Genomic DNA, 16,081 nt, shown 5'->3' on the forward strand with positions numbered 1-16,081 from the left:
TATGTACCCAAGAGAAATGAAAACATACATCCACTCAAAAACTTCTACAGCAGTTCTCCTTACAGCATTACTCACACAAGCCAAAAAGGAAAAGCAACCCAAAAGATATGGTTTGGCTGTGTCCTCACCCAAATCTCACCTGGAATTGTAATAACACCCACATGTCAAGGGTGGGGCCAGGTGGAGATCATGGAATCATGTGAGCAGTTTCCCCCATACTGTTCTCATGATAGCAAAGAAGCCTCACAAGAGCTGATGGTTTTATAAATGGGAATTCCTCTGTACAAGTTCCCTCTTGCCTGGTGCCATGTAAGACATCCCTTTGCTCTTCCTTCGTCTTCCAGCATGATTGTGAGGCCTCTCCAGCCATGTGGAACCGTGAGTCCATTAAACCTCTGTCCTTTATAAATTACCCAGTCTCAGGTGTGTCTTTATTAGCAGTGGGAGAACGGACTAATTTACTAAATTTCCTTCAAATGGTGAACAGACAAAATGTGTCCTATCCATATAACTGACTATTATTCCACACGAAAAAAGTAGAGATAAATATTACAGCAAAACTAGTCATAACAATGATTCTGTTTATATGAAGTGTCCAGTATAAGAAAATTTCTAGAGACAAAAAGCAAATTAGAGGTTGTCTGAAGTGACAGCCAGTGGGTGTCCTTCCTCCCTCCCTTCCTCTCTCTCTCTTTCCTTCCTTCCTTCTTCTTGTCTTTTTCTTTCCTTCTCTTTCTCTTTTTCTTTCTTTCCTTCCTTCCTTCCCTCTTTCTTTCTCTTTCTCTTTCTCTCTTTCTCTCTCCCTTCCTCTCCTCTCCTCTGCTTTTCTTTTTTCCTTTCCTTTCCTTTCTTTTCCTTTCCCTTCCCTTCCCTTCCTCTTCCTCTTCCTCATCCTCTTCCTCTTGCTCAAGACAAGGTCTCAATATGTTGCCCAGACTGGACTTGAACTCCTGAGCTCAAACAATCCTCCCAACTTTAGCCTCCCAAGCAGCTGGGACTACAGGCAGGAGCCACCAGCAAGTCTTTTCTTTTTAAGATGATGAAAATGTGCTAAAGTGGCCTGTGGTGATGGATGATGCACAATTCTATGAACGCACTAAATAGCCACTGAATTTTACACATTAAATGGATGAATTGTATGGTTTACAAATTGTATCTCAATAAAGTTATTTTTTAAAGTATTCAGCCTTCTGGGTCACTATGGCAGACAAGGATACAAATTTGTTTAATCTTCTCCAAGCCCTATGAAAACAGCAACAACCAATTTCAAAAGAAAACAAATTGATAACAGTGCTGAGAAAAAAAAAAAAAAGAGTATAACCATAGACAAAATAACCATAGACAGAAGTCACAACCCCAAACAAGCCCAGAGGGCCACAGTTGTCCTAACAGTAGAGCCACAGAGAAGCTAGAAACCCAGCGTTGGCAGGTCTCCAGCCTTGGAATGGGAAGCAGAACATAGGTCACCATGATTAACTGAAAAATTACCTGCAGAACAGCTTCCCATCCTAGCCCCCTCCCACCCTGTTCCCCTACTCAGAGGCTTGCCTGCAGCAAGGCACTCAGCATGGGTCTAATCCCACCTGCACTTGTGCCAGTCCATACACCCCACCTCATAGAAACCCATTCCAGCCCTATATGAAGGGAAGAGACCTGCTAAGGACACACACTCCACACAACCAGAGAAACTCTACCTGTCTATATTTGGGAACTCAAACTTTCATTCATGCATACGAGCAAACTCCAACATTTGAGGACTAACAGTGGCTTTCAAAAGAAGTTCCAAGATTTAATGAAACAGAACCGACCCTGGATGAAGCAGAAATCCAGGAAACAGAAGGTAATCACAGGGAGAAAAAAAAAAATCTAATTTTTTATTTAGAGAGATTCAAAATAATGCATCCATAAAAAGCAGACTGCAATAAAACTGAGTGACCAGAGACTGGGAAATAACTCTTGAAATCATAAATAAAACTATAAAAATGTTGTTAGAAAGAATGGAAGATCATACTTTAAAATAGGAAAGAAAAATGAAAAGACACAGAAGATTGATCTAATCCAGGAGAACCAACATCCATCTAACAGGAACTGCAGAAGTAAAAATCATTCTTAAAAAGTAGAGAGGACAAATATTTTCAGAGCTAAGGAAAGACACGACTGAAAGGGTTCCACATGCACCATATAGCAAGAACACAAGACTCACACTTCCAGAAATGTGAGTGGGGAGGGATCAAGAGAGCCCTGAAAGCTATCCATAGAGAAAGAGCCAATTGCCCACAGGTGAGATCTCAAAGGTCTTTGCATTTAAAACAAGAGACTCCAGTGCATACTGCGATTAAAGCCAATTAAGCCAATAAATTAAAGCCAATTAAGGCAAAAGAAGGGATTAAATATTTTGAAACGCACCATGCAAAGTCTACCACTTGTTATTCATTTCCTCATTTCGTTACCTAATTTTTTTTTTAAAGAAGCATAAACTTAGATTCCAAATCTGCTTGATTTCCCAAACAGTGAAACCTGAGACGGGCCATAAACTTTCACATACAAGTCTTTGCATGCACATACGCTTTCATATCTCTTGGGTAAATATCAAGAAATGGAATGGCCTAGTGGTACAAAAGGTATATCTTTAACTTCTTAACTGTTTCAACTGCTTTTTTTTTTTCTGAAACGGAGTCTCACTCTGTCACCAGGCTGGAGTGCAGTGGTGCGATGTCAGCTCACGGCAACCTCCGCCTCCCAGGTTCAAGCGATTCTCCTGCCTCTCCTGAGTACCTGGGATGACAGGCATGTGCAACCACACCTAGCTAATTTTTGTATTTTTAGTAGAGACGGTGTTTCACCATGTTGGCCAGGATGGTCTCCATCTCTTGATCTCGTGATCTGCCCGCCTTGGTCTCCCAAAGTGCGGGGATTACAGGCATGAGCCACCGCGCCCGGCCTTCAGCTGTTTTTAAACAATTGGACGTTTTACATTCCCACCACCAGTGTGTAAGAGCTCAGCAGCTCCACTTTCTTACCAATCACAATGTGGCCAGTCTTTTTAATTTCAGCCATTCTAGTAGATTTTATTAGTATCTCATTGTGGTGTTCATTTCCATTTCCCTAATGACTAAGAATGTTGAGCACCTTTTCATGTGCTTACCTGCCATCCATATCTGTTAAAATATTTTGCCCATTTTTTTTTTTCCCATTGGGGGTTTGCCTTCTTCTCATTGAGACATAAGAGCTCTCTATGTATTCTAGATACCAGGCCTTTGTTGGATCTCCAACACAAAATGTCAATAGTCAAACTGTTGAGAAACATTCATCTAGTTAATTTTGCTGAAAAGAACCATATTACACTGCAAGGAGTCATGTATCTACACATGATTCACTTTACCTTTAAAAACAAAACAGGTAATTTTTTAAAAACTGACATGAGATACTTCTTAAAATCATATGCTACAGAATCCATTTACATCTAAGTCCAGCAAGTACCTTACCTATTCATACTTCTGACCATAAATCACCATAAAGAGAAAATTTGCTTAGACAATATGATTTAGAATGAGTTCCAACTAAAAGAAAACTAATATTTTAATAAAATTTTTTTATTTCTTTCAGAGGCTTCCAAGCAGCTGAGTGAGCTCTCACTACACAATCACTCTAGAACCTTAAAAGTACAACACATTTCCTATGGCTTCCCTACTAGCCCTACCCAACTCTTTTCTTTTAATGATGGGCTCGGAACAGTTCAGGTGATGGCAGCAGGGAGGCAATGTAAAAACAGTTCTCCTCCTTCCTCCACTAGTCATCAAGTACCTTCCCCATCAGAACAGTCCCCGAAGGCCTCCCTCAGAGCCTGTTTATTCTGATCCTGGTTGCCATTCTAACACAGCACATTTATAGCATATTTCAGGAGAGTGGGGTGAGGTGACTTTTACATCTTTCCAACCTGAGAGTTGGTTTTTCCACAGGAACAGATGATGTCACATTTCAAACATGATGCAGAACCGAGGAACCTGGATCATGGTCTCAAACCTACCAACAAGTTTGGGGCTAATTAATTCATTCTCTTGAGTTCTCAGTTTCCTCATCTATAAAATGCAAAAGAACTTCTACTATTTCTTCCAACATAAAGATTCTGCTACTTTAATATATAAACTAGTTTCCTAACAGCTAAACACTGACTGGGTACCATGTGCCAAACCTTGAGCTGTGTATTCACAATCTCATTCAATTTCCACTACAACTCTATGAAGAAGTTACTACCACTATCCCTATTTTTCAGATGAAGAAACTGAGGAGGCTCAGTGACCTGTCCACAGGCACCTGTCATAGGCTGGGACCCAGGCTCCACTGCTGCTGCCACAGGCGCCCTGCATTCAGTAAAGTGGGAGGAACAAGATACAGCTTTATTCCAGCCACAGACAGCTGTGAGGAGTAATTACCGTCAGAGAGTTCCAAAAACCCACACAAACTCTAAAAAGCAAGTTTAGGACCATTTATGAAGTTCTACAAAACTCTCCAAACAACTGAGTAACCCATGAAGGTGCCTATCTTACCTCATTACATCAAATAACTTCCAATTACTGGCATGCTGTACCTAATAAGAGGGCTGCACTGAAGCTGAGACTCCTCACAGGCCATCAGAGAGACTGGATTCTTAACCGGATTCTAAAGCATCTCAGCTATGTGCCTGTAGGCATGTTCTTTAATACCTCTGAAGCTCATTTTCCTCACCTACTTATTTTAAAAAGTCTGTAAAGTCTTCACCTTGCCTAAGGAGGCACTACATGATATGGCCCTATTCTAAACGGTAATCTTTCTGAATTCATCTCTCAATGATGATGTCCGCAGACTAACCGGGCTACTCTCCCCCAGCCCCTCAAACAATTTCTGTTTCCTACTTATGCCATTTCTTCCATTTGAAATGCTCTTCCTGCAAAATTCTACTATTCAGAATTATAGTCATCCTTCAAGACCGAGTTCAACTTCCACCTCCTCCATGGAGTCATCACCAGACGAACTGAAAGTGATCATTCTTTCTTGCTAGTCGTTTGGAGACATATTGTTTCTCCTTAGCTAAAGAATAAGAAACTTATGAGTGAGAACCGCATCTTCCACATCTTTGCACCTTCAATGTGCCAAACACAAGTAGCCTGTGCATAGGTGCTCATTAAATGTATTTGTTCAATAATGCATGCATCCTTTCACACCTACAGAATAACATCACACCAGCAGCAACTACCACCGACTATTTTTACCAAGGCAAATAAGAAACAAAAGGTTTAAAGTGTCATTTTGATTTGCCTCGGCTATGATATATCTGAGCTGCTGATACAGGGAAAACTACTCAAAACCCACGAGTAAGGAAGAACCAAACTCACTCACCAATAAGGCAGAGAACTATGCAGACATTTGGTATTATCTCTATATAGTTAAGTAAAAGTCAGTTTTATTATAGTCAAAAAAAAAAAAAAGCTTCATTAGCAAAAAAATCACAATGTCACATTCGAAGCTAAGTCTTTGCCAAAGAGTTTTATTTTATTTTTTAAATTGTTTGTTTACTTTTTGAGACAGAATCTCACTCAGTCATCCAGGCCCAAGTGCAGTGGCGTGATCTCGGCTCACTGCAACTTCTGCCTCCTGGGCTCAAACAATTCTCGTGCCTTAGTCTCCTGAGTAGCTAGAATTACAGGCACACGTCACCACGCCCAGCTAATTTTTATATTTTTAGTAGAGACAGGCTTTCACCATGTTGGCCAGGCTGGTCTCAACCTCCTGACCTCAGGTGATCCACCTGTCTCGGCCTCCCAAAGTGTTGGGATTGGAGGTGTGAGTAACCATGCCAGGCCAATGCCAGAGTTTTTAAAAGCCTTGGGATAACTATAATCAGTACCCCCATCAGGGAACGAGTAAACAGATGATTAGGTACCTCAAACTTCAAGCCTAGAACAGTTAGGTATTTATGATACAAGACAAACAGCATAAACGGCTACAATACATGTAAAGTATAAGAGATATACTATGAGACACATTCTCCTCTAAATTAGGACACTGTGAAAAAAGCCAAATGATTTTTAAAAATAATTTAGCTGGTTTTTTTACTGTATCTAAGAGTCCCCAACGATTAAGATATCTAATAAATATTCACTTTTTAAGCTAAAAGAAGTTATTACATGGCTGTATATCCACTGCCTTCCTGGCATCCTCAAATACTGTGGAGTTATTAAATAATCCCATCTAACATGTGAGTCAAAAATGTGTAGTTGATAGTTGGCTTTCTTCAACTGAGCAACAGCTGTATTAAGTCGGATGCTTGGTCTTCCCAAAACAAAAATCAGTGTCAGATAATAATAGAGCTGAAAAAAGTAAGGATTGCACTTATAATATCAGCCTCAAAGGTCAGGGATATGATGATCATGGTGATGGTTATCACAACAATTAATAGCAGCAAACACTTTTATAGCACTTATTACATATCAAGCATAACTCTAAGATCTTTTTTTTTTTTTTTTGAGATGGAGTCTCACTCTGTTGCCCAGGCTGAAGTGCAGTGGCATGATCTCGGCTCACCGCAAGCTCCACCTCCCGGGTTCACGCCATTCTCCTGCCTCAGCCTCCTGAGTAGCTGGGACCACAGGCGCCCACCACCACGCCTGGCTAATTTTTTGTATTTTTAGTAGAGATGGGACATGACTCTAAGATCTTTATAAATGAAAACTTAATTCATCCTCAAAAGAATCTAAGACATATGTCACTACAATCTCATTTTAAAGATGACAAAACTGAGCCACAAATAAGTTGGATAATTTTGCAAGGTCACACAGTTTGTAAGTTACAAGGCCAGGGTTCAAATTCAAGAAGTCTAGATCCAGAACTCAGAGAATATTAACCACATGCAATAGCCTTTTCCAATCTAACTCTCAAGATATGCTAATATCCCCTTTATCATCTGTTTTCCATAGATAAAGTTAAATGTTTTGAAATTCTATACAAAGCTATTTGCATTTTTATCTTGTATCTCCTTCTAGGAAAATGTCTTCAAAAAAGTATTGCCTTAACAGGATGAGCTCTGCAGTGAGACAAACTTGCATTAAACTCCTGGCTCTGCTGTGCGAGTGATTGTGATCGGGGAGGAGATTACTTCAGATCACCCATCTGGAAAATGGGGATAAGAGTACCAACTTTTATATATGGTTATTGTGATGATTAGCATAGTGCCTTAACACATGGTAAGTAATCTAGTAGGTTAGCTAATATTGTTACTAGTAATAGTTCTATTTATTCTAAATTTACCTGTTTCAAATCGAAGAATGTTGCTTCTAGTTCCAGAATACTAAGTTTGCTGACTAGATTAGGCCAATACTAAAAAGTATTAAAAATAAGCAAGAGCTACAATAACCTCCAAAGTAAAGATTGCAGTGTCTGAAAATCATTGTGGAAATGTTTCCTAATAATATATTTTGTTAGTGAAAAACAAGCACCGAGGGCTGGGCACGGTGGCTCACATCTGTAAACTCAATGCTTTGTGGGGCTGAGGCAGAAGGACAGCTTGAGGCCAGGATTTTGAGACCAGCCTGGGCAGCATAGCCAGACCCTGTATCTTAAAAAAAAAAAAAAGTTTTTTTTTAATTAGTCGGGTGTGGTGGCATGTGCCTGTAGTCCCAGCTACTTGGGAGGTTGAGGCAGAAGGATCATTTGAGCCTGGAGGTTAAGGGTGCAGTAAGCTAGGATGATGCCACTGCATGCCAGCCTGGATGACAGAGCACTACTTTGTCTCAAAAAAAAAAAAAAAAACAAAACCACCAAAAACACATTAGTTAATATATATAACAATGGTAACTATGGAAAACTCTTATGAAAATTGGTTAATTCTTGGAATTTCAAATATCAGAAGCTGAGAATTCTTCAAACCAAGAACCTGACTTGAAATTACCAAGAAGAGGCCACAAGAATTACATGAAATATTTGTGGATTCTACATCCTGGGAAGATTGTTTTGATGAATAATTAGAGCAAGCAGGTTTCACAAAGGTAAGAAGAAAGTAATGCAGGTGGAGAAAAATCACTCTGAAATCACAGCTCTTCTTATCTTTTACCTGGGAGAGGGATATCAGGAAATACTTACTAGTATCTGGAGTTTTCCCTTCAGCTCTGCCAAATAAAAATTCATATTTGGCCTTAGCAACACTCTGGGAATGTGCAGATGCATTGTTCACCCAAACAAACGTCTCTGCCTGCAAAATTAGAACAAAACAAAGACACATTTAAAATACACCATAAAAAAATACATCATAAAACAAATTATCCAACATGAGATTGGTAAAGTAATTATGACATATGTACTTGATGCTATCTAACCATTCAAAATGAAACATGAAAAATACAACATGACAAGAATCAGAATACAAACTATCACTGCATTATTACAACTATATAAAAATGTATACATATAAACATCTATAGGGAAGTCAGCGGAAAATAAAAAGGATGGCTTGAATGGGAGGTTGAATTATGGTCGGTTTTTTAAAAATTAATGTTACTTTTCTGCAATTACAAAACTATATTTTGGCTGGGCGTGGTAGCTCACACTTGTAATCTCAGCACTTTGAGAGGTCAAAGTGGGTGGATCACTATGTCAGGATTTCAAGACCAGCCTGACCAACATGGTGAAACCCCAACTCTACTAAAAATACAAAACTTAGTTGGGCCTTGTGGTTCCTGTAATATTAGCTACTCAGGAGGCTGAGGCAAGAGAATCGCTTGAACCGGGGAGGCAGAGGCTGTAGTGAGCCGAGATCGCGCCACTGCACTCCAGCCTGGCTGACAGAGCAAAAATCCATCTCAAAAAAAAAATGAAAGAAAACTGTATTTTGTTTTTAAACACATCATTTTCCAAGTGATTATCATTACCCACAGTCCATAACAAGAATATTTCTTTGTGTGGCTTCTGTTAAAGTACACCAACAACAACAACAAAAAAACAGTCTTTCCTCAAAATAGATCACATTTTTAAATAATCAGGAACACCATTCAGCCAAACAGGGCATGGAACAGAACTGCCAGGCATCCCATTTATACTGATTGTCCTACATTTCAACATCTGTCCCAGGGTCCTATGTAATTCCTAAAGTCCCTTATTTGAAATAAGAACTACAAAGGTGATGGTGAAAATGGTACATCCTAACTCTGAACTCCTAAGACCTCCTTCCTCACTGTTTCAGACAACTATCAAAAACCAGGAGTGTCTCTGTTCTCTGGCTGAGGACTAATTAAAAATAAGTTGCAAGGAAAAAAAATTCAAGACACAAAGAAATTTGACCTAGCCCAGTCAGGGAGACCTTCTTTTGCCTCTTTACTCTGAACCTAAACATTAACCAGGATACAGATATCACCCATACTGGTTTCTACCCACTGGTTATGAGACATCATCTTTTCTCATGTCTGAACAGTGACTGACCATTCACTTTGGGGGAGAGAAGAGTGAATGGTTTTTATCAGCAACCAAGTAACTATTTCAAAGAGGGAAATGTTAGTATTTCTATTCTATGTTTTGGAGCAGAAATGACTGACAATAGTAGGAAGACCCTATCACAACTCCTTCACCCCACTGGAGACAGGTTCAGGGGGCAGACTCCACTTTGTTCTTCAACACCAATAGCAAAGAGCTAGGGTGCGCAACATTCAGATAGTAATTTCTTAAAAGAGCTCCACTATCGCTTAATGTTCATAATGTGTCAATTGTATCAGTCTGAAAAGGTACATACTCCTCTTGGTGTTATGTGTTTGATAATCACAGGTTGTTAATTATCCTTTTCCCCAGTAGAGAGGAAATATTAATTTTGTGATGTGTTTGGGGAGCTTCAGGCTACTAAAAGAGAAACCTAGCCAAGGGGCTGCCACCTAAGGTGCCCTAATTTAGGCAGGTGGTCAGGGAAAGCTCTCTGAGAAGCTAACACCTGCAGAGATGAGAAATACGACAGGCTGGGGAAGGTCAGCGACATATTGGTGGGAAGGCCATACGCATGGCCTTAAGGAATGGAAGGACGGATGAGGTTACTCAGATAACTAAGAGAAGGCCAATGGTGGCCAACAGAAGAGAGGATGAGCAGGCAAGTTTAAAGACTTGCAAGATGAAGAGTGTAGGTCAAGGAAAAGATGAAGCAGTTTGATGGGTTTGATGGGAAGCTACTGAAGGGTTTTATGGGATACAGTGATTCATTTGCATTTTAAAAGATGATTCATTTACACTTTTAAAAGATCATATGGGTGTTATATGGAAAATGAAATGGAGTGAGACAATTAGAAGCAGAGATAACAGCTAGAAATCCAAATGAGAACAGGGAAGCTTGGAGGAAACAGGCAAAAGTGGATGAATTAAAATATATTTTGTAGGAAGAATTACACAGTTTTCTGATAAACTGGATTTAAAGAATGAGGGAAAGGGGCCGGGCACAGTGGCTCATGCCTTTAATCTTAGCACTTTGGGAGGCCAAAGTGGGTGGATCACTTGAGGTCAGGAGTTCAAGACCAGCCTGGCCAACATGGCGAAACTCCGTGTCTACTAAAAAATACAAAAATTGGCCAGGCGTGGTGCCATGCACCTGTGATCCCAGCTACTCAGGAGGCTAAGGCAGGAGCATCACTTGAACCTGGGAGGTGGAGGTTGCAGTGAGCCGAGATGGCATCACTGCACTCCAGCCTGGGTGACAAGAGTAAAACTCCGTCTCAGAAAACTGAAAAGAAAAAAAAAAACAAAGAGGGAAAGGGAGAGATTAAGGATAACTATAATAGATACTAACCACTTACACCGTGCCAGGCACTGTTCTAACGTAATATATGGAATATCTCATTTAATGCTCAGAACAATTCTATGAGGTGAGGGCTACTGTCATCCCCATCTCATAGGTGGGAAAAAGGAGGCAATGAGAGGCTAAACAATTTTTCCAAAGATACATGAATCCCAGATTCACATCCAAGTAGTCCAAATCTAGAACTCTTGGCGCTGGGGATGACTCCCAGGGATCTGGCTTGAACAACCAGGGGCATGTATTGAGAATGGAGAGACTACAGAAGAAACAGTATCAATAGGCTGCATTTGGGCTTCCAAGTGATCCCCCAAGGACTCGCTAAAACATCAGAAAAGAACATTTTAATAAAGGAATCCATTACAAGGGTGCTAGAAAACAAGAAAAGATATATAAAGCAAAAGATCGATAAAGCAAAAGTTTCAAGAAATTCCAAGAAGATACATTTTTGCTTAGAATCTCAACTTTAAGGCCAAGAACTATTCTCTAAAGCAAGGTTCCCCTTGAGCAAGGATTCTTAACCTCAGGTCCACCGGGAAGGAAGTGCCCATCAACAGAATTCTGGAAGTACGAAGCTGGGGAGGGGGTGATTTACATCTTTACTTGCATTTACCTTGAGATGAAATTTGGCATGTTTTCAAATACAAATGTAAGCAACAAATCAGAGTATCGGTAGCAATAACTATAACTTGTCATCAATAGAAATTAATCATTTTCACACCATGTAATAGTTACTGCAGATATCTTGAAATACTTATACTCATCCCTAGTTTGAAATGATAATAGTTACTAGACTCACCATTAAATCTTGTTATCAATAAAGAAACTTGGCATTTTTGGTTTTTTTACAGATGGGATCTAGATATATTGCCCCAACTGGACTCAAACTCTTGGCCTCAAGCAATCCTCCTGCCTAAGCCTCCTGAGAAGCTGGGATACATATATTATACCACAAGTGTAATATTTTGGTAGCCAAATTGGTTTCTTTGGCAATTCTATCTATATTATTGTATGCATTTGAAATGCATTATTGTGACAAAAGATCTAGAATTTTATCAGACTATCAAGAGGGGCCTGCTCAAGACTATTGTTTCTCAAACTGCAGCTCATGACCCATCAGTGGCTGTAAAATCACTTCAGCGGCTCATGACCATATTTTCATATAAATAAGTTTATACACAGATATCTATTTAATAGAATAAAAGTAAAAATACCAGAGCAGAAAACACATTGTAAGATAAGCATTGTTTCATGGAACGTCTAAGTCACACATGCATGTGAGTGTGTGTACTGAGTCAAGATTAAAAGTGTATTTCTCAAGGTTGTGCATGACCTAAACTGTTTGAAACACATTACCCTAGAGTGGTTCTCAAAATTTATCATGAATTAGCATCACCTACAGCACCAATTAAAACACGTACTGCTGGGGCCCATCCCAGAGTTTCTGATTCCGTAGGTCTGAGGTGGGACCTGAGAATCTGCATTTTCTAACAATTTTTCAGGTGATGCTGATGTTGCTGGTCCAGGAACCATCTTTTTTGTGAACCACTGCTCTAGACCAATGGTTTTCATACTTTGTTGTATATATGAATCACCTGGAATCTTGTTAAAACATAAACCGAGCAGAATAAGGCGGGGCCTGGGACTCTGCGTTCCTAGAAGTTCCCAGGTAACCCTGATCCACAGACCAGCTTTGAGGAGCAAGGCTTGAAGACGCTAAGGTTTCAGAATGAAGCAGTGTTCAAAGCACACTCAGACTATCACAAAAGCGAAACTTTGTTTTAAAAGGGCTGCTCTACCTAGAAGTAAAATTCACTAAAGGGCTCTGCTTAATAAAGTGCTCCATTAACATACTCCACCTTGCTAAATAATATAAAATTCATTCTGCCTGCATTTGTGTGGAGGCTAAAGTAACTCTCTCTTGGAAGCTAATATGCCATGTTGACTTCTGATTAACCCCAGTTCTGGGAATGCCTCTGAGATTTCCAATTTATCTACTGCTTCTTGCGTAATAGCACATACTTACAGTAAATCCTGCCCTTAGATCAAATTCCTGCCTATTCCCTCTGAAGCATGTGTGCCCCTTCCCTATGGGATATAATCCCTGGGTCTGGGGCATAAGGGCATGGAGATTCACCTGTCTTGTAGTTGCCCAAAACCACGCTTCTGTCTGTCAGCTCCCCAATAAAATCACCCTATAACAACAGCCTGAACCTGTCTGCCTTCTGCTTTGGTTTCTCAGCTCCACCTGCGCTGGTGGGTTATTCTTACCAAACAATTAGTTATTCTTGAAGCTGTGAGCCCCTACCGATATATCCTCTTCCCATGGCAACGCTGATAAATCTTGACTGATCTCTCCAATAATTTATGCAGGTCTTTGAAAACTGTATTGTTAAAACAATCAGATGAATGAAAGACCCACATAATTCAGACTATCATTTCCTTTGGCATTACTAACTGAATAAAATATATTCTTTTGTTTCATCACAGTTGTTTTTAGGAACATAAATCTCCTTAAGAAGCACGGCATATGAAACATTAGCAGATGGACTGATGGTCAGGTGACTGAACTTAAATCTCGGCTCTGATAGTATCCCTCAGTCTCACACAAATGCTTCATGTTTGATCGGCTTCCCCATTGATAAAAAGTGTTACCCAAATTTATCTCTCAGGTCTCTCTGAATTCTGAAGCACAATGATTCCTCACACTTCTGAACCAGCTTCACAGACACTTCACTACGGAGCAGTAACATCTTTTCCTTGTGATAAAATTACAATGGCATGATCCCCAAAACAGACCCCCTATTTAAAGGTGCAAGCCCACCATTAAACGGATGAGACAAACGAAATCTCAGCCTTACATGTGGTACGGCTTTTCACATTTACAAAGAAGTATACTCACATTACCCAACCGGCAACATGTTACCAATTAGAATTACCAATTTTAGACACAAGATAAGCACTACTGCTACAGAATAACTTTTTTTTTTTTTTTTTTTTTTTTTGAGATGGAGTCTCACTCTGTCACCCAGGCGGGAGTGCAATGGTGCAATCTTGGCTCACTGCAACCTCTGCCTCCCGGGTTCAAGAGTTTCTCCTGCCTCAGCCTCCAGAGTAGCTGGGATTACAGGCATGCTTCACCAGGCCCAGCTAATTTTTGTATTTTTGGTAGAGACACTACCGATGTAGAATGACTTTTTTTTTTTTTTTTTTTTTTCCAGACAGAGTTTTGCTCTGTCACTCAGGCTGGAGTGCAGTGGTGCAATCTTGGCTCACTGCAACCTCCGCCTCCTGGGTTCAGGTGATTCTCCTGCCTCAGCCTCCTGAGTTGCTGGGATTACAGGCACACATCACCACGCCCAGCTAATTTTTGTATTTTTAGTAGAGACAGGGTTTCACCATGTTGGCCAAGTTGGTCTCGAACTTCTGACCTCAGGTGATCCGCCCACCTCCGCCTCCCAAAGTGCTGGGATTACAAAAGGCATGAGCCGCCACACCCAGCCTAGAATTATTCTTTTAATTAATTGTTTAGCTGTAAAAAAAAAAAAATCAAAAAGACAAAGCAGAAAGCTACAGGCAAATTTTAGAAGTACAAGTGGTTTTCAGTTGATTTGGGAAGGGAATGATGGGACCAGAGGAGGCAGGAAGGAGAAAAGGTTAAGAGTAGAGTTTGAGAAAGGTGGCATGCTCCTTCGTTTCCTTAATTATTTCAACTTCAGTATGATTTTGAGAGAATCCGAAAGCCTCCAAGTCAGCCAGTGAGTATTATAAAGAAAAAATTAAACACTAAAGACTATAAAATATTATTTCATGACTCACTCAAAACTAACACTTGATTCCAACAGTCACATTCTGCACTTCATCCTGTTCAATCCCATCTGCTCCCATCGCCCGGCAGAAGCCAGGCCCAGGCAAGCAGGGTGCCACGCACAACTCAAGTGCAGGCAGGGACAAGAAGCTCAAGGCTAATGCTGCAAAGGGCAACAGTTAGGTGTTACGGGCTGAATTGTGTTCCCCCAAAATTCGTATGTTGAAGTCCTAACTCCCAGGACCTCAAATGTAACTGTATTTGGGGATAAGGTCTTTTAAGAGATAATTTGGTTAAAATGAAATCAGTAGAGTGTCCTAACTGAACATGACTGATGTCCTCATATGAAAAGATGAGGGCAGACACACACAGAGAAAAGACCATGTGAAGACACAGGGAGAAGGTGGCCATCTGCAAGACAAAGAGAGAGGCCTCAGAATAAAGCAACCCTTCCAATGCTTTGATCTCAAATTTCTACTCTCTAGAACTGTAACAATATTAATTTCTGTTGTTTCAGCCACTCTGTTTATGTTACTTTATTACAGCAGCCTAGTTAACTATTACTTTAGAAAAAGCTAAAGATTGGAGGGCAAAAGGAAAATTCTCCAGGGTGACAGGTAACAAACCCCTGCTATTCCTTTTTTTTTGAGATGGAGTCTCGCTGTGTCGCCCAGGCTGGAGTGCAGTGGCATGATCTCGGCTCACTGCAAGCTCTGCCTCCCAGGTTCATACCATTCTCCTGCCTCAGCCTCCCGCTATTCCCTTTTAATAAGCAAAAGGGTCTGGATGAGAAGGTATACCCTTGCACCAGCCCACACAGGGGGAATGTGAGTTTGAAGACACGTAAAGTTGTAAAAGGAGGTGAATCATTCATTCTAGCCAAAAATAACGAAGTATAATACTCTGATCCAGTGGTTCTCCCAGCTGTGTACATGAGAATCCTAAGATTCAAAGAAGCTGCCTGGGTATAGAGACAGGGTGGCTGCAAAGATCAACAAAGGGAGGCATGGTGAAAAAGACTCTTGTTTACTCAACCCCACACCACTTTTGCAACCACAGTAGCTCCATTTCTGTTTTAAAGATTCAGGTTCTCTATCAGGTTTATGGGGAAGGGAGACATCCATTGTAAAAAGAAAAAAAAAAGTTAAAAAAATCACTGTTGTTTATTTCTGGATAAGATGGCAAAATAAATCTACACCTCTGCATTTGCTCTCATCCAAAACTACTAAAAGCACAGTAAAGAGATTCTTCTTATAAAAGCACAAACCCACAGGAAATAGAATAAGAAAAACAACAACATTTTTGAAGCAAATAATCTAGTGATAACTGACATAGGAGACCACAGGAAAACCTGGGGAAAGCAAAGAACCAATTCAATACACCCCACAAGACATTCAAAGGACAAGGTAATAAGGGAGCCTGGTAAACGCTTGAAGTGAAGGAAAAGGGAGTGGCTTAGATACAGAGCACTATTCATA

At 40.2% G+C, this 16,081-nt stretch overlaps 1 protein-coding gene across 2 annotated transcripts in view; it reads right to left on the reverse strand.

The window, feature by feature from the left end:
• Positions 1–16,081, reverse strand: part of PSD3 (pleckstrin and Sec7 domain containing 3) — a 565,834-nt gene that overhangs the window by 401,308 nt on the left and 148,445 nt on the right. For both annotated transcript variants that reach the window (XM_033226836.1, XM_033226845.1), the window contains exon 2: positions 8,116–8,224. In XM_033226836.1, coding sequence (XP_033082727.1) covers positions 8,116–8,224 — 109 coding nt within the window. The remainder of the gene's footprint in view (positions 1–8,115; positions 8,225–16,081) is intronic.

The sequence above is a fragment of the Trachypithecus francoisi genome, unplaced genomic scaffold (genome assembly GCF_009764315.1).
Source record: "Trachypithecus francoisi isolate TF-2019V2 unplaced genomic scaffold, Tfra_2.0 Contig01440, whole genome shotgun sequence".
Classification (NCBI taxonomy): Eukaryota; Metazoa; Chordata; class Mammalia; order Primates; family Cercopithecidae; genus Trachypithecus; species Trachypithecus francoisi.